The sequence below is a fragment of the Cherax quadricarinatus genome, chromosome 26 (assembly GCF_038502225.1).
Source record: "Cherax quadricarinatus isolate ZL_2023a chromosome 26, ASM3850222v1, whole genome shotgun sequence".
Classification (NCBI taxonomy): domain Eukaryota; kingdom Metazoa; phylum Arthropoda; class Malacostraca; order Decapoda; family Parastacidae; genus Cherax; species Cherax quadricarinatus.
In genome coordinates, this window is record NC_091317.1 from 36,231,708 (window position 1) to 36,251,367 (window position 19,660).

A 19,660-nucleotide genomic window follows, 5' to 3' on the forward strand; every position below is an offset into this window, starting at 1 on the left:
AGTGTGTGGTTATGAAAGGATGGGTGGGAAGAGGAATAATTGATGGAATGGCTGAGGTATATACACTGTTGAATACACAACAAGAAGCAGCTACTGGTGAATATGCAGACACTAAACTAAATTAAACACACACAGAGAAGAACGAGTACAAGCGCTGCTAAACTTCTAGAGACAATTACGGGCATATAAAAAGCACCTTAATCCAGTTGCAACAATGAAGAATGCTCAAGATGCAACATCCTGGCTGTATTCAAAATTGAGTACTATTACAAAGACGTAAACTAGCATTGAGCAACCTGTGTTTTTTTTTAAGAGAAGAGCGTTGATATTTCACTAAGGTGTGTTGATGTCATCAGATGGCCATGAAGCCAGTTGATGTCATCAGTACATGCAAATGACTGGCATCAGAATGGTCTCAAGTGTATTTTTGTGTTAAGGCATTATCTTGTGGAATTCAATTTACCCACACTGGTAAAAATATAATAATAATAATAATAATAATAATAATAATAATAATAATAATAAGAAGAAGAAGAAGAAGAAGAAGAAGAAGAAGAAGAAGAAGAAGAAGAAGAAGAAGAAGAAGAAGAAGAAGAAGAAGAAGAAGAAGAAGACGAAGACGAAGAGGAAACAAAGACCAACATATCCTCTATGGCAAAGAACATTACTGAGCAACATTATTTTCTAAGCAAGTCATGAAGCTGACACATTGGGCATTTCCTCAGCTGTTTGTGTTAGAATAATGGAGACAGACCCTTCCTGAGGGACTGCTATGCTCCCCACATATATGCGTTATTTTGCATACGAAATCAGTGTTCAGAAGCAGTGTTATGAAAAGTGTCACGTACAAGGACAAGGACATAGCTGATGAGTGGGCGAGAGACGGAGGAGGAAGGGGCGGGACATAGTACTAGTGACACTGTATCTAGTTTGGGAGATACCCAGGTGGGCCAAGACGAGGTTCAGTTCGGCTAGAGAAAGGACGGTCCAGACCCAGTCTCCCCCACTTTGGTGGGCCAAGAGGAAGCTACATTTTCTCACAAGATAGACTGAACACACTCTTGCTTGCTCTGGTGGACCAAATGAACTGTAAGTACTGAGAGAGAGCACGATCTTCATTCAGTTTTGCATGCTCCTCTCCTCACACATTCCGCATGTAGTGATGACAAGACACTATTGTACGTTATGAAAAAGAGCATTTGGTAAAGATATAGCCTGGAATTTATAATATTTGCTATGTCTTTGATAAAGATTTAAATATATTGCAATTTCAGTTTTTTTAAGATGGGAAAGGCGCGCCTTTAATGGCCTTTATTACGGTTTTTAGAATACCATCTTTGTGATAGGTGACGAACATTGTCATATATATATATATATTATATATATATATATATATATATATATATATATATATATATATATATATATATATATATATATATATATATACATATATATATATATCGTGGGGATCTCATACTAAGGTGAAACTAAAATCAAGTATTCTCGTGTCTTGGACCACATGTGGGTTTCCTGTTACCGGTGACTAGAGATAACGACACTATGATACTCCATCACTGTTTACTACTTGAGTTACCAGGTGTTCGAGGGATGACAATGCTGGCCCCGAGCAAAATGTTTACATCAAAGGATCGTTCCTGTGTCAAGTGTGACTCTGTGTCATGTATGACCCTGTGCCATGTGTGACCCTGTGTCAAGTGTGACCCTGTGTCGTGTGTGACCCTGTGTCATGTGTGACCCTATGTTGTGTTTGTCACTAAGTCGTATTTGTGTAGTCAAGAGATTGCATTGTTTCTCGCAGAGCTGCGATCGTTTTAATGTACATAAACTTTACAATCTTGAAGCCGGGTCAGCTGCAGTTTATACTTCCCCAATGTACACACGCTCTAATATATAAACGCTCGAAGAATGTATACATACTCGAATCTGTGCATCTAAAACTACATACATGCCCGCAAAAATTAGATTAGATTCTGCCGCTGAAGTGGCTAGTTTCTTATTCACCCCATATCCATCGTGTGGAGGGAAGTGCAAAAGTATATGGATACACAAAAGATCTAGGAACCTAGGCTCCAAAAGGGTTAACAAGAGTACGTCTGGATTTACATTTACAGTTGATTTCTCCATTGCAAGAAATGTCTGGTGGGTCTTATTTTCATGAAAAAGATATCTTGACATATCACATAGGTTTTTATATCTATGTGAATAATAAACCACATAGTTTTCAAGATAGTGACCATAGGGATGGCTACATACTTTGCATTTGATCGTCTCCTGTGTGTCTGCCAAACTGCCAGAAGTACTTATAATCAAGCATAAACCTGGCTAGTACTACATCAGTCAGTCCGTTTACATTGCAAATTGTTCCATAAACGTATCAAGGTTCATGGTATCAGAGTGGATGATAAATCTGTTCAGAAGTAAATTCACATAGATCTAATTGCGGTGTGAAAACACTCAGTTTCATTGAGTTTCATGTCTGCAAAGAAACTCATTCATATATAAATTAATCACACGATAAACGCGTCCTGTGACGAAAAAAATCACGAGATAATTTTATAATTCATCGTCTCGTATTTTTATTGTATGAAATAAAAATTATAAAGCTCACTGTATTTGAAATAAAGCCAGTAAATAAAGTACGCGTTTCTTTCTAATTTAGGATTAAATCCCTTTTATTGTTTACTAACACGAGATCTCTTCAGCACCTTGATGCTACTGAAGGGATCTTGATTTTAAGAAATAGATACACTCTTTTCCCCTCGATCAAACCAATTTTTATTCCACTTTCTAAAAGCTGTATGACCCCCTACATGTTTACAGCTTTCCAATAATAATAATAATAATAATAATAATAATAATAATAATAATAATAATAATAATAATAATAATAATAATAATAATAGCAATAACAATAATAATAATTGACAAAAAAAATAATATAATTGCAAAAACCAATAATAATAATAACAATAATTATCAAGAGACTTATTATACCTATATACAATATTACTTCCAGAAGTAAAAGAAATATTCTCATTGTAGAAAAGTTGAACTATTGTTCATGCACAAAGATATTAAAAAAAAATAAAAATCAAGAAAATAATTTCTGACAGGATAAGATTATTAACGAGGAACTTAAATAAAGATAGACAAGAGAGGGAGAAAATACTTCTAGACTTTTAAGGGTAGAACTGATTCGACAGAGGCATAAACCCCATAAAGATGTCAGTTGAAGGTTGTTAGAGACTTCACAAAGGAAGTTCAGCAGCCAGGACCTTCCTGGAGGTATGAGCCAGAAAAGCTAAAAATGTTATCGAAATGAAGTGAATTTATGTCACTTCATGGTGAGATATTTACCAGAAGGTGCAGTTTTTTTGAAGTTTAGTACTGATATATTTCCCAGAACGTGCATTTGTGCAGCTTTTTGCGAGTATATTTACTTGAAGGTGTATTTTCGTGCCTCAGTAGTGATATTTTTGGAGCGCATGATTCACTGGTGGGACTTAGTGGTGATATTTATATAAGTGCAACTGTGGCACTTAGTGGTGAAAAAATTACCACTAAGTGCATTTGTGGGACTTACAGTTAATTTATTCATAACAAGGAGCATTTATGGGGCTTAATGTCAATTTATTCATAAGAAGGTGTATTTGTGGTGCTTAGTAGTGATATAGTTATATGGAGTTGCATTTGTAAAAGATGACTGGTGACATTTGTAAAAGATGACTGGTGACATTTGTAAAAGATGACTGGTGACATTTGTAAAAGATGACTGGTGACATTTGTAAAAGATGACTGGTGACATTTGTAAAAGATGACTGGTGACATTTTGACATATTTAGACAAACTGAGGCTCTTTTGCATATATTTTCCGGGTGGATTTGTGTAGGTGAGTGGTGATATATATATATACCAGGAGGTGTATTTATGAGACCGAGTGGGGTGAGTGGTGATATATATACTAGTAGGTGCATTTACAAGGCTGAGTGGTGATATTTTTGGCTCTGGTAAACTTCTACTTGAGAATAAATCAAGAGAGAGAACCTTTGTTATAAAGTTTAGAAAACATCTTTGACAACCCGGGCCAAGACCCGTCCTGGCCAACCTACCGGACAACCCAGGCCAAGAACCGTCCTTGCCAACCTACCGGACAACCCAAGCCAAGACCCGTCCTGGCCAACCTACCTGTACATCCTTGACACGACTTTCTTGCACCAGTTGTCCGCTTAATGTGTTGAAAATACTGATAATGATGATGAAATGGTAGCAATAATAATGATGGGATGGTAATAGTGATGAAAATGTGGATTATGACGATGATAGTGATGAGGGTAGTGATTATATTGAGAGCAATTATGATAACAGGATGGTGAGGATGATAGTGATAGGATGAGGGCGATGATGATGATAGTGATGATATGGATTATGATGATGATAATATTTATATAAACATAAAGAGGGAGCACGGATGCAGGCCTACTGGCCCAAGCTAGGCAAGTCCAAGTCACACCCACTCATAGGAAGGAAGGAGCACTGCTGGGCAAGTCCAATACACATTATGATGATGATGATGATGATGATGATGATGATGACTAAGGTGACGAAGGTGGTGTTGGCGAGACAGTTCAATGAGTCAAGTCAAACCTAGATTATAACTGTTGAGGGTCGTCTTAGCAGGCTAGAAATCAACTCGGTCAAGGGGCAAGGTTCGAACCTATGCCTTACCAGTGCTCAGACTAACAAGCTGTGCGGGCCAGTGGTTAGAGCCCTGGTCTGACGGTTTCAGGACTGGCATGCCATGGGTTTCAACTCTGCCTGTTTCCCAAGTTAACATATATGTACATAAGTACAAACACAGATACGCTGACACACACACATACGCGCGCAAACAAACTTACACACACACACACACACACACACACACACACACACATGTATACATTCCCTGCCACATCTTTCACTTCCGTTGTCTAGACCTGTCTGCACCGTCCACTAGGAAGCGTCTGACTATCCACCGTAATTGTCTGCTCTTTACTGTGAGTCATGTGGTCAACACCACAAGCTAACAACTCCAATTTCGCGGTAACAATAAAAAAAATTACGTTCGCGGAAAGATTGGATTTTTCTCGCTGCCTTAAGGAACTGTTTTCCTTGCGATGTGAGAACGCACGTTCTTATATCGTTTAAAAAAAATGTTCGTAATATTTTATAACGCTAGCAAAACATATGGGATTCATTTTTTTTTTTTTTTTAGTGAAATTTCGTACTTGTGTTTCTTTAAATCTATATATTTTTTTTATTTTTGATTAGAAAATGGGAAGGTTATATAATATTATGCATCTCATTCCTTCGCGGGTTAATGATGTGTCAACACAGCGCCTCGCCTCTCTCCTCTCTCTCTTTATTCTCATTTCTCTCATTTAACTGCTCTCTGTAAACACTCATTATACAGTATGGTGTAAACCTTGGTAATAGATACTAATAAACTGATTTAAGACACGTAAACAAACACTATGACACAGAAAACATTTCGGTCCTGGGACCGAATAAATATATCCTAGTGTTTGTTCCCGTGTCTTTCTCACCCAGTTATTATACAGTGATACAATCTGCAAGTTTTTTTTTTCTTTTTTTTTTTTGCTAACACGACTTTATTATTAATTAAAGTCTAATAATGTCCCTTATAGTTTGAATGTCGCAGTTCCTAGGATTTACTAATGGTTATTCACACTTAACTAAGAATTAGCCACACTTGAGAAATGGTTAGCCATTAATTAGCAGCAAAAACTTAATAAAACAACAAAAGACTTGTAGAGATGTGACTTCCCATGTGACCTCACATGACCTCATATACGACCTTACTCGCTGAACATTCTAAATGTATTTGCATTGTTCTGAAGTTTTTAGTCAGGTCACGTGTATAGTTAAAATTTTAGAGTAACATGTCAGGTAAAAAGGAATTTTGTCAGAGTTTAAAATCTTCACATTTTTTTTTATTATCACACTGGCCGATTCCCACCAAGGCAGGGTGGCCCGAAAAAGAAAAACTTTCACCATCATTCACTCCATCACTGTCTTGCCAGAAGGGTGCTTTACACTACAGTTTTTAAACTGCAACATTAACACCCCTCCTTCAGAGTGCAGGCACTGTACTTCCCATCTCCAGGACTCAAGTCCGGCCTGCCGGTTTCCCTGAACCCCTTCATAAATGTTACTTTGCTCACACTCCAACAGCACGTCAAGTATTAAAAACCATTTGTCTCCATTCACTTCTATCAAACACGCTCACGCATGCCCGCTGGAAGTCCAAGCCCCTCGCACACAAAACCTCCTTTACCCCCTCCCTCCAACCTTTCCTAGGCCGACCCCTACCCCGTCTTCCTTCCGCTACAGACTGATACACTCTTGAAGTCATTCTGTTTCGCTCCATTCTCTCTACATGTCCGAACCACCTCAACAACCCTTCCTCAGCTCTCTGGACAACAGTTTTGGCAATCCCGCACCTCCTCCTAACTTGTAAACTACGAATTCTCTGCATTATATTCACACCACACATTGCCCTCAGACATGACATCTCCACTGCCTCCAGCCTTCTCCTCGCTGCAACATTCATCACCCATGCTTCACACCCATATAAGAGCGTTGGTTAAACTATGCTCTCATACATTCCCCTCCTTGCCTCCAAGGACGAAGTTCTTTGTCTCCACAGGCTCCTAAGTGCACCGCTCACCCTTTTCCCCTCATTAATTCTATGATTCATCTCATCTTTCATAGATCCATCCGCTGACACGTCCACTCCCAAATATCTGAATACATTCACCTCCTCCATACTCTCTCCCTCCAATCTGATATCCAATCTTTCATCACCTAATCTTTTTGTTATTCTCATAACCTTACTCTTCCCTGTATTCACTTTTAATTTTCTTCTTTTACATACCCTACCAAATTCATCCACCAACCTCTGCAACTTCTCTTCAGAATCTCCCAAGAGCACAGCGTCATCAGCAAAGAGCAACTGTGACAACTCCCACTTTATGTGTGATTCTTTATCTTTTAACTCCACGCCTCTTGCCAAGACCCTCGCATTTACTTCTCTTACAACCCCATCTATAAATATATTAGACAACCACGGTGACATCACACATCCTTGTCTAAGGCCTACTTTTACTGGGAAATAATATCCCTCTTTCCTACATACTCTATCTTGAGCCTCACTATCCTCGTATAAACTCATCACTGCCTATACCATACACCTGCAACATATGCCACATTGCCCCCCTATCCACCCTGTCATGCGCCTTTTCCAAATCCATAAATGCCACAAAAAATTCTTTAGCCTTAACTAAATACTGTTCACTTATATGTTTCACTGTAAACACCTGGTTCACACACCCCCTACCTTTCCTAAAGCCTCCTTGCTCATCTGCTATCCTATTCTCCGTCTTACTCTTAATTCTTTCAATAATAACTCTACCATACGCTTTACCAGGTATACTCAACAGACTTATCCCCCTATAATTTTTGCACTCTCTATTGTCCCCTTTGCCTTTATTCAAAGGAACTATGCATGCTCTCTGCCAATCCCCAGGTACCTTACCCTCTTCCAAACATTTATTAAATAATAGCACCAACCACTCCAAAACTATATCCCCACCTGCTTTTAACATTTCTATCTTTATCCCATCAATCCCGGCTGCCTTACCCCATTTCATTTTACCTACTGCCTCACGAACTTCCCCCACACTCACAACTGGCTCTTCCTCACTCCTACAAGATGTTATTCCTCCTTGCCCTATACACGAAATCACAGCTTCCCTATCTTCATCAACATTTAACAATTCCTCAAAATATTCCCTCCATCTTCCCAATACCTCTAACTCTCCATTTAATAACTCTCCTCTCCTATTTTTAACTGACAAATCCATTTGTTCTCTAGGCTTCCTTAACTTGTTAATCTCACTCCAAAACTTTTTCTTATTTTTAACAAAATTTGTTGATAACATCTCACCCACTCTCTCATTTGCTCTCTTTTTACATTGCTTCACCACTCTCTTAACCTCTCTCTTTTTCTCCATATACTCTTCCCTCCTTGCATCACTTCTACTTTGTAAAAAAAAAAAACAAATTTTATGTATTACAAATGAATCTAATTTGTTTTGGCTGCGCAGCAGGCAAAACATGACTTCAAAGTTTTCTTCACTCTTGATAATTCCTGTACTCATCCGGATGATTTGCTGTATGCGCACCCACATGTAAAAGCTGTATTTTTACCTCTAAATACAGCATCTTTAATACAACCATTGGATCGTAGAGTTATTAGGTCATTCAAGTGTAACTACACACAAAAGGTGATGCATAAACTTGTTGCATCAGTGGACACTGACTCCGACTTTGCAGTACCAAACATTTGGAATAAATTTAATATTGCAGATGCCATTAGCTATGTTAGAAGTGCATGGAATGAAGTGTCCCAATGAATTAAATACAGTCTTGGGAAAGTTGGGGCCTAGTATAGTAAATACTTATACAGGTTTTTCCTCGCTTGAGAGTCAGGTGCAGAAAACAGCTCAACTGGCAAGAAGATTACCATGTGATGGCTCTGATGATTTGAAGGATGATGTAAATGAGTTCTTAGAAGTTGATGGCGAAGACAGAATTCCAGAGGAAATATTGGCAGAGCTCAATGAGCAGATACAAGGGAGGAAGATAACAGAAAAAGATGGAGAACCTGAAGAAAAACAGTTAACATTGCCAGTTATGTGAGCAGTTCCATGTTGCTGCTAACCTAGCAGATTTTTTCACTGAATAGGATCCTGACAAATCTAGAAGCCCTGCGGGGTATAGAGCAGCTGATGATGCCTTACCATCAGCTGTATAAAGTGCTGCATGGAAAAGCGACCAGAGATGCATTACAGAATTTCTTACTTCTCCAGTAACACCATCGACTTTAGTGCCAGAGCCTCAACCATTTACTTTAGGTGACAGTCCACAACCATCCACCTCAGATGACAATTCACAATTTTTCACCTCAGCCTAGTAGAGCCACAGCATCTCTCTTCACTCTGTTCAGAATCATCTACATTCACCAGAAACCATAGTTTAAGGCAATTTCTGTAACATTTATAGACTTACCAATGCATTAAACGTAATATATCTCGACAACCAGCTACAATTACATTATCATTTTATTTGCTTACAATTTGGAGGCCTAAAAAGTCGCTTGCCATATTTAGGAGTTTAAGGAACATAACCCTATTTTTCTTTTGTATTCTTCAGTTTATTTTAGTCTGAGACGCCATTTTCAAGACTGTAACTACTATCTTAATCGACCGCTGACATTAGCAACAAATCACTAAGTTCATCAATAACTGCTTAAATATAGGCTTTCAAATACTGAATTCTTCTCATCATTGTTGACTCCTGGCAGTGTTGGTGACACTGCCAGGAGGGGAAGTTCAAGAACATTTCAGGATATCCTGTTGGCGTGAGTCAGCCTAGTCCGCAGTATTTATAGCAGAATTATCCCCAGGCCCTGATGAACTGTATGCAAGGGTTCTAAAGGAATGTAAAGAGGAGCTTAGCACACCTTTGGCTAATCTTTTCAACATATCACTACAAACTGGCATGGTGCCAGATAAGTGGAAAATGGCAAATGTGATACCTATTTTCAAAACAGGTGACAGGTCCTTAGCTTCGAACTATAGACCAATAAGCCTAACCTCCATAGTGGGAAAATTTATGGAATCAATAATTGCCGAGGCAGTTCGTAGCCACCTTGAAAAGCATAAATTAATCAACGAATCTCAGCATGGTTTTACAAAGGGGCGTTCCTGCCTTACGAATTTATTAACTTTTTTCACTAAGGTATTTGAGGAGGTAGATCATGGTAATGAATATGATATTGTGTATATGGACTTCAGTAAGGCTTTTGACAGGGTCCCACATCAGAGACTATTGAGGAAAATTAAAGCACATGGAATAGGAGGAGAAATTTTTTCCTGGATAGAGGCATGGTTGACAAATAGGCAGCAGAGAGTTTGCATAAATGGGGAGAAATCAGAGTGGGGAAGCGTCACGAGCGGTGTTCCACAGGGGTCAGTGTTGGGCCCCCTGCTGTTCACAATCTACATAAACGACATAGATGAGGGCATAAAGAGCGACAAAGATTTAGAGTTCTAGGCTTACTGTAATCTGAAACCAGAAACATTCTTATTTTAACAAAGTTATAAATCTCACTTCATTTATCAAGTTGCATACACTTAAGTCCTCGTTTTCTTCCAACTCTTCATCCTGTTGCATCACTTTAGTTTGTAACAAAGTTTCTGATCAATTGTTTCTACAGAAGGGATTAAATTCTCTGAAATGTACACCGGAGATTGACGATGATCCCATGTATCAAAGATTCCTCTAGAATAGACTATAGACCTTGACTGACTTTGGGTATCAGTAGAAAGGGGATGATAGTGACTGTGACTTTCAGTAAAACAGGAATAAAATAGCAGTGATGATGTAAAGTAGTGTGCTGAAAATATCTAAAGCCTAGAAGGACTCACTTACAGGTTTTGTGAGAGTCTGGAAAATCAGATCATGGAGGGATATAGGAAAGTCTGGTTTGGTATATGAGTTGTGATGAGGGAAACAAATTCCAGAGACATATAGGCAGAGTCAGTGTAGCTAAAATAGGGAGTAAATACAGAAAGATGGAGATGGGAAACAGTTAGACTTGATAGCTTGTGACAGGTTCCATGTTGCTGCTAACCTCCATTTCACTGAATGGACCTGACAACTAGGTTGGGTATGAGCAGCTGATGAGCTTACCATCGCATAAGTCGCATGGAGCCAGAGCTCTTCTCTCCAGTATCCTCGATCTTAGTAGGTTCATCATTTCTTATAATCCCAAACACCAGATGCTATTCACGTTTTTCGCCTCGTCTGAAGTAAAAGGAAGCTTTCACCTCTGTTCATCATCAATCAACTAGAAAAATTTTAGGACATGGTTGATAACATTTGAGATAACTTAAGCGAATAACTGACAAAGCTAAATTACATTATCTTCTTATGCACTTTTGTGAGGCCTCTGTAAATTACTGATTTTAGGGAGGTTCAGCAATAACCTCTTCTGTTCTTCAGTTTATTTTAGTCTGAGAACCCAATAAGAGTAACACTATTAATCGAGGAGCCAGTACTAAGTCTGCCTGGTGATTAGGTCAAGATGACTAACTCCCTGGTGATGCTGCAGTGATGACTACACTGGTGATGCTACAGGTCAAGACTTTGGATATCCTCTGCGTGATGCTAGTCCGCGTATAGATAAATTGCCCCTGCAGTGAACTGCGCTGTCAAGATGGTGCCCTCCATAAATGCTGCAGGTCAAGATACTCCCTGGTGATGCTGCAGGTCAAGATGACTACCCCTGGTGATGCTACAGGTCAAGATGACTGCCCCTGGTGATGCTGCAGGTCAAGATGACTACCCCTGGTGACGCTACAGGTCAAGATGACTACCCCTGGTGACGCTGCAGGTAAAGATGACTACCCCTGGTGACGCTACAGGTCAAGATGACTACCCCTGGTGACGCTGCAGGTAAAGATGACTACCCCTGGTGACGCTGCAGGTCAAGATGACTACCCCTGGTGACGCTGCAGGTCGAGATGAATTCCCCTGGAGACGCTGCAGGTCAAGATGACTACCCCTGGTGACGCTGCAGGTCAAGATGACTACCACTGGTGACGCTGCAGGTCAAGATGACTACCCCTGGTGACGCTGCAGGTCAAAATGACTACCCCTGGTGACGCTGCAGGTCGAGATGATTACCCCTGGTGACGCTGCAGGTCGAGATGACTACCCCTGGTGACGCTGCAGGTCGAGATGACTACCCCTGGCGGCGCTGCATAAACAGGCAAATTTAAATGTACATAGGTAGTGGTATAATATACCGGGACAATACTAAAGAGCGACAAAATCAATTACATGGAACCCTGGAAAGACAACATTTCTTCCATCGCAGGATTTATCTCGTCTTGCCAGATTATGGCAGAGAAAATCGCCTTTAAACACACAAAACACACGGTTTTTAAAGCACAGATCTGAAGTTAAAAAGTCAAATTATTGATAAAAGTTTAAAGCGAAGACTATTAAACTTTCGTGTAAGATTTAAGCGAAGACAACCGAATGTTCCTTTCCAAAATTTTAGTCTCTCTTAAATCACAAAGCAACGAGAGGGACGACCAGCGCGAGTCACTTATTCTTTACCCATTTTCTCTGAGGGAAGAATCTTTGATGCCGATGAGGGGCTCTTGATCCAAATAAGTGGACCAATTCTTACGTCAGATCGCGTCTGATTACCTGCCGTTCACAAGACGCTATACGATCCTCTAAAATATAATACTAATTTTGATCATCTGCGTGTGTGTAGCTGACCAGGCACAGAACACCGCAGCTGAAGATGAAATTGTCTTGTTTAGCTTCTTGGGAAGTTTGGGTGTACAGTTAGACTAGTGGAGGGAGAGTGGAGGTCACAGTTTAGCACATTAGAATAGTAATGTCTGCGTTAGTTCCACCAGGCAGGAAGACTTGATTGCTTTTGTTGTTGTGGTTTTGGTTGGTTGGTTGTTATTGTGGTTGTTGGGGGTTGGGGTTGGTTGTTGCTGCTGATTTGTTGTTGGTTGTCGTGGTTGTTGATGTTAGGGTTGTTGTTGCTGTTAGCTGTTGTTGGTGGTGGTTTTTTGTTCATTATTGTTGTTACTGGTGGTTGTTGTTGGTTGTCTTCATTAATGGTTATTGTTAGTTATTGGTTATTGTTGTTGATGGTGATGTTGGTTGCTGCTGCTGATTATTGTTGTTGGTTCTTGGTTATCGTTGTTGGTTCTTGGTTATCGTTGTTGGTTTGTTGGTTGCTGCTGTTTGTTGATGATCTTGTTAATTTACGTTGTGGTTGTTGTTGGTTGATGATGTTAAGGATAAGTGAAAATCTAAGGCTTCATAAAATAGCTGAGAAGGATGAGTGGAAGGATGGAGAGAGGAGGAACTCAGGTTAAATCCGAGGAAGCAAAAAAATATGTGCAATACTCTGGATAAGAAGCTCCGTACTGGAGTCAAGGGAAACTCTGGAAGGGAAGAGACGAGAGGTTCTTAAACTTGTGGGTAGAGCGAAGGCTGAGCTGTTAACCGTCTCACCAACACCACAGTAACTAACTACCAACTACCATCACTGTCACCAACATCACAGTTAACAGCTACTACCCGTCACCAACACCATAGTCACCCTGTACCTTCACTATCACCAACACCACAGGTACCATCTATCACCACTGTTACCAACACACAATTACCCACTAGCGCCATAATCACCAACAGCAAAATCAACCTCTTCCTGAAACAATAGACTTATATTCCTCTTCCTCCCCCACCTACGAGTATATGTACAATGTGCATAGTATATACACATTGTACATATACTTGCATGTTGTTTGGGGAAGGAAATATGTAAATACTTACTCACTGTTGACTTTTGCTAGTTCTTCATTCCTACTTTATCATACTACAAGCAGGTGTACAGGTCACAAGACGACACCTGTTCATAATACATTACAACTACCATTTTCTGCCTTCATCTGCGTAAGCAACACACACACACACACACACACACACACACATTAAGCATCCACTATTACCTCTGTAACGGAACTCACAGTTAGAAGTGTGGGCGCAGCCGACCACCACTGAGCTCAGGATCCTCGGTGGTCCAATCTTCTGCCAACTTCCTTTACATACTAACAGTAACTTATTCAGTGTCTTTATTTTATACCGTTATATTTTTATCTGCTGTTGATGTGTATTTCTAACTTGTAACTAAACATATTTTTTCCTGCAGTTAAGGTGATTTATTGGTGAGTGTGTGTGTTTGTGTATGTGTAATTGTTGGTAATAATTACCTGTCTGTTATTATCTCTTTTCTTTTAGCTAGACTAAAGCTATTCTTGTGGTATCCCATCTTCAGTACTTTATTCATCACTAGAACAATAAATAACCCAGCGTTGCCCTGGTATGTTTCATATCTCGTAAGATGAACTATTAATGTACAGGAGTAAAGGAAACTTTTCCTATACTAGATCTTAGGAAGGATTCAAAGGTTTTCTTCCCGCACCTGCCGTGTCAGGAGGCGGGTGTGGACGTCTCACTCTCCTTCCTTGACAGAAATCAGGTGTTGGGGACTGCATCCTATGTAAGATGAACTATTAATGTACAGGAGTAAAGGAAACTTTTCCTACACTAGATCTTAGGAAGGATTCAAAGGTTTTCTTCACGCACCTGCCGTGTCAGGAGGCGGGTGTGGACGTCTCACTCTCCTGCCTTGACAGAAATCAGGTGTTGGGGACTGCATCCTATGTGACCCTGCACATAGTGCTAGGATGCAAGTGTGAGGGACTCACGCTCCTGCACCTATTTTCTCAAGTGGCAAGTGTAGAGGGATTTACATCTTTGCAAGTGCCTTGTCTGGAGACAGATGTAGTAACTTGTCTTGCCAGAAGGTAGATGTGAAGGACTCGTACCCTTACACCCACCTTGTCAGGAGATAGGTATAACTCACACTCTTGCACCCATCTTGTTTAGAGTTAAGTGTGGGGTACTCACGGTCCCACACCTGCTCTATCAATAGGTGGGTGTTGGGTATTCACGCTTATCAGGAGGTGGTATATTATCTAAAGCTTCGACTCTAATAACTAATTTAATGTAAAAAAAAATGTCCATTGGGATGCCACCACTTAAATAAAAATTATAGAACGTCTGTGTTTTTTTTTAAATCAGTATAAAAAAGAGCTTTAATATGATTTGCTAATGACCAGTGTAATCAACACAACAGTCTTACTAAGAAGCGCCGCCCTCAAATTAATATTATGGAATTCTTTATATACTCAAGCAATTAGTTTAAAAGAAGACCTTTAAAATGTCTCACTCAACATATTGGAAAGAAAATAATGTCCCCCCCCCCCTTCAAGGGGTGGCCTCTCCCCATTTAAAACTTGGAACGTTGTATTGTGTAAAACTGCTCCGGATATAAGTTTGTGACAGAATTTGATTTCACTGGCCTAAGTAAGTTGTAGAAAAATACACAAAAATATAACTTTTATAAACATATTGCTGGACCATTCCACGATAAAAGATTTTTTCTTGTCGCTTTAGCTTCTCCTTTTCTCAATTTACAACTGTGGCTTATTTCCTCCCTCCTGATGATGATGATAAGACAATTTCTCTGAAATCTTTCATATCCTTTCATAACATTATATGTGGTTATCATGGCTTTTTTTTTTCTTTCAACCAACGAAGTTGTCTTCAGCGTTTTCAGACTTTTATGGGAAAATTTTTGGTGTTCAGTCCCACTGTTTTTTGTCTTCCGGACACTAGCAGGGAAAAAACAAGAGACTACAATTACAAATTGTGAGAAGATGGGTGCAAAAAAAAAAAAAAAAACGCTAGAAAATATTTACACGTAGTGATAAACTTCTGACATTTGTGCAACTATAACTTATAACCTGTAAGTTACATTAAGAACAACAACCTAAGCCATTTTCCTCAGAGTTTAGTAAGTCTCGCCGCCTCTAACGTTCCAGTAATTAGTAGTAGTATACATAGCTGGAGATACGTAAATAAATTACTTTATGCAGTCTTATAATAACAAAATTACTATCTGATAATACTTCACTGGATTAGATTTATCTTGAAGCCTCGTAGATTTCACGAGAGAAGTAGAATAACAATGTATACTTTCAAACAGCCCTAAAATATAACCATTTTATAAAACTATAAACGCACTTTAAAATACGTAAGAAGATTAATGAATTATTTGTTGTTTTCGCACAATACTTCCAAAAGATAAAATTTTCTGTAACCAGAATGGTGGTAGCGGCGTCATATTTATGTCAGGATTACCAGAGCGAGGAGCGGGGGTCGCCACAGATAGGAAAAACATACGTCTGTGACGCACACTGAGGCTGGGCCACGCTAAGACTAGGCCACCTGGTTGTGATTGACGATGCAGAATAATGAGCAAGTGGGCAGTTTAGAGCAGCTTAGAACTTGGGTTGGTGGTTAATGCGCTCGGCTGGCCGTTAGCGGGCTCCGCTGGCAGTTAGCAATTCTCGCCTGGCCGTTAGCGTTGTTCGGCTGGCCGTTAGCGATGCTCGGTTGGTTCTCGTGGGAAGTTCTAAACAGACGAAGAGGTTGGTAAGGGAATGAAAATCCAGTTGTTCCTCAGTGTTGGTGAAGGGAGGTGACAGCTCTTCTTGGGTGTTTGGGTGGGGTATGTCTTGAAGGAGATATAACTTGACCGTGTGCTGGATGGATATATATATGTCGTGCTGAATAGGCAGAACTTGCGATCTTGGCTTAAATAGCAACGTTCATCTTGCCATATAGGACAAGCGAAAATTTGTGTATGTAATAATTTCGCCAAAATCATTCTGAACCTAACGAAAAAATATATTTCACTGTGTTTGTTTAGTATTAAATTACTGTAAACAAATGTAAAATATATTTAGTTGGGTTAGACTAAAATAAATTGCGCTTGTTATAATAAGGTTAGGTAAGTTTTCTAAAATTCTTTTGGAGCAAAATTATAATTTTTACATTAACATCAATGAAAAAAATATATCTTTAAACGTATAAGAGAAAATTTTAGAAAGGACTTAATTTTAAATCAGTTCTTGCGAATTGACCAGTTTTACATATTCGGCATGACATATATATCTATATATATATATATATATATATATATATTTATATATATATATATATATATATATATATATATATATATATATATATGCAATAAGATCACAGTAAACAGGTGATTTCAGAATATGCAATACAGCCACTGTGAAAAAATAGAGAAATTCCCCATTGTTCCTTGATAATGTGAGTAGTCACGAAAGCACTTGGAATTTCTCTATTTTTTCACAGTGGTTGTTTTGCATATAGTATATATATATATATATATATATATATATATATATATATATATATATATATATATATATATATATATATATATATATATATATTGATGTGTGTGTGTGTGTACTCGCCTAATTCACCAAATTGTGGTTGCAGGGGTCGAGACTCAGCTCCTGGCCCCGCCTCTTCACCGAGTGCTACTAGGTCCTCTCTCTCCCTGCTCCATGAGCTTTGCCATACCTCATCTTAAAGTTATGTATGGTGTGTGTGTATGTGTGATATTTTATAATTTCATGCTTCAAATACTTCGACAAAAAATCTACTGTAATATTCAACTTGTGGCTGGTGGGTCAGACATAGTTAACACTCTGCAATAACTCCCTGCGACTGTTATCGCTGGTGGGTCAGACACAGGTAACACTGCAATAACTCCCTGCGACTGTTATCGCTGGTGGGTCAGACACAGGTAACACTCTGCAATAACTCCCTGCGACTGATATCGCTGGTGGGTCAGACACAGGTAACACTCTGCAATAACTCCCTGCGACTGATATCGCTGGTGGGTCAGACACAGGTAACACTCTGCAATAACTCCCTGCGACTGATATCGCTGGTGGGTCAGACACAGGTAACACTGCAATAACTCCCTGCGACTGTTATCGCTGGTGGGTCAGACACAGGTAACACTCTGCAATAACTCCCTGCGACTGATATCGCTGGTGGGTCAGACACAGGTAACACTGCAATAACTCCCTGCGACTGTTATCGCAGCTGAGCCAAAGAAAATGTAACAGGATGCTAAAAATATACTTAAAATCTCCAATGCGCACAGCTCATTTATATATGTAGGCGATGTTTACTATGCTCGTAGTTCCTACCATAAAAGAGGAAAATATAGTTATCATATGACTGTTGGCGGATAAAATACCAGGAGGTCAATCCGAGAGTCAACGCCCCAGCGGCCCGGTCCATGACCAAGCCTCGCAGTGGATCACCCTAGTAGGTTTAGCGCCTTGTTTTGATTATAATCGCGGTGGATTGGGACCTGATCAACCGGCTGTTAGTGCTCGGCACACGCAAACCGACATACAAGCCAGTTTAGGTAGCAAAATTAATTCTTCAGTATGCAGTAATTAAATTAATAGTATAAAGCATGTATACCTAGATACAGAGTTTTCTAAACGCTATTTTTTTCCCTTCAGAGTTGTGGCAGCGCGACGATGGGGGGGACTAAGCCATTTCTGCTGCTGGTTCTCGCCGTAGCCGCCTATGGTATGTACCGAGTTAAATTTGGTATCTGGTAAAACTTTGTATCAGGTACAACTTAAGCAATTTTACCAGTTTCTTTATATATTTTACTGCTAAACATAATGCGGTAGAGGGAGATCACACTTTATCTCGCTTCATCCTTCATGTACTCTTCAAGTGAGGGGGGGGAGGGTGGTGATTTGATGCTGAAAGGCTCCTAATCCGAGGAACTGGAGCTACCCTCCTCCCTTTAATCAAACCTCATTATCAATCGCTTTCTAGGCACTGTATGATCCCTACGGATTTAGCGCATCACAAATATAATAATTGACTTGTGTAGCTCTTGGAGTGGTTCCCCCAGTTACCCGCAACTTGCTGAAGCTACCTGAAGCAGCAGCACCTCTCTCTGGTCTCCCCACCTGCACCCCTCCCTGTCCTCCCCATTTGCACCCCTCCCTGTCCTCCCCACCTGCACCCCTCTTCACCCCTCCCTAGCCTCCCCACCACAACCTTCTTCCAACACCACTCCTTTTATTCCCTGTTTAAAAATGCTTTATTAAATTTTTGCTAATAAAATCTTCATCTTGTTCCCCTTCAGAGTGCCTATAGAATCTCTGACCTTTATTATTATTATATGGATCAAACATTTAAGACACTGGAAATTACAGTTTCGCCGAAAAAAATACTGTATAAAACTTTTTAGGTTTGCAGTTCTGTTTCAACACTTAATGAAGACTTCTCACCCGCTATCAGCAAGCCTCGTGTGCTTGTTAGTGGTACCTCGGGATACGAACTTAATTCTTTCCAGAAGGCTGTTCGAGTGCCGATACCGAGCGAATTTGTTCCCATAAGGAATAATGTAAATTAGATTAATCCGTTTCAGACCCCCCCCCCAAATACTTACAAAAGCTCTTACATGAATACACTTACATAATTGTTCGAGTTTTGAGGTGTTCGTATCCCGAGGTACCACTAATTTCACAGAATGTGGTTTAAGTAGGCAAGCACGGGACGAGACATTAAATGAGAACCCTGAATATTGTCCAAGTGATCCGTCCATTACTTATCAAATTGCAAATACTTTTAATATAATTCTGTGAGACGAAATCATGAATATGGTATTTGCAGTAGTAGTACCAAGGCATACCATGAGTCTCATCACACTCGTTTATTATTATTATTGTTGATTCGCGGGTATTCTCCCGGCCCGAGCCTATTCCAAGTGGTGGCCCGGCCTTGGCTCCCTGTCCAGGGAGTGTCTGAGACCTAAGTCTGCCATGGGAGGAGGCACAAGTACCTCCTCACCGTTGTGATCAACTGTCCTCAGGCCTAGCCACATTCCCCGCCCTCACGGGGCTCGTAGGGAGAAGCTAGGCCTCTCTGGTCTGCCATCCCCGCCCCAAGGGGGCTAATGGGAATGACAGTCTTGTGAGTT

The 19,660-nt window shown here is 39.9% G+C and overlaps 1 protein-coding gene across 2 annotated transcripts in view; it reads left to right on the plus strand.

Moving 5' to 3' along the window:
• The first annotated feature begins 927 nt into the window (after positions 1-927).
• The window catches only part of LOC128689024 (collagen alpha-2(IV) chain-like), a 31,472-nt gene continuing 12,739 nt past the window's right edge, over positions 928-19,660 (plus strand). For both annotated transcript variants that reach the window (XM_070088940.1, XM_070088941.1), the window contains exons 1-2: positions 928-1,089; positions 18,180-18,249. In XM_070088940.1, the coding sequence (XP_069945041.1) occupies positions 18,198-18,249 (52 nt within the window). In that variant the 5' untranslated portion in view covers positions 928-1,089; positions 18,180-18,197. The remainder of the gene's footprint in view (positions 1,090-18,179; positions 18,250-19,660) is intronic.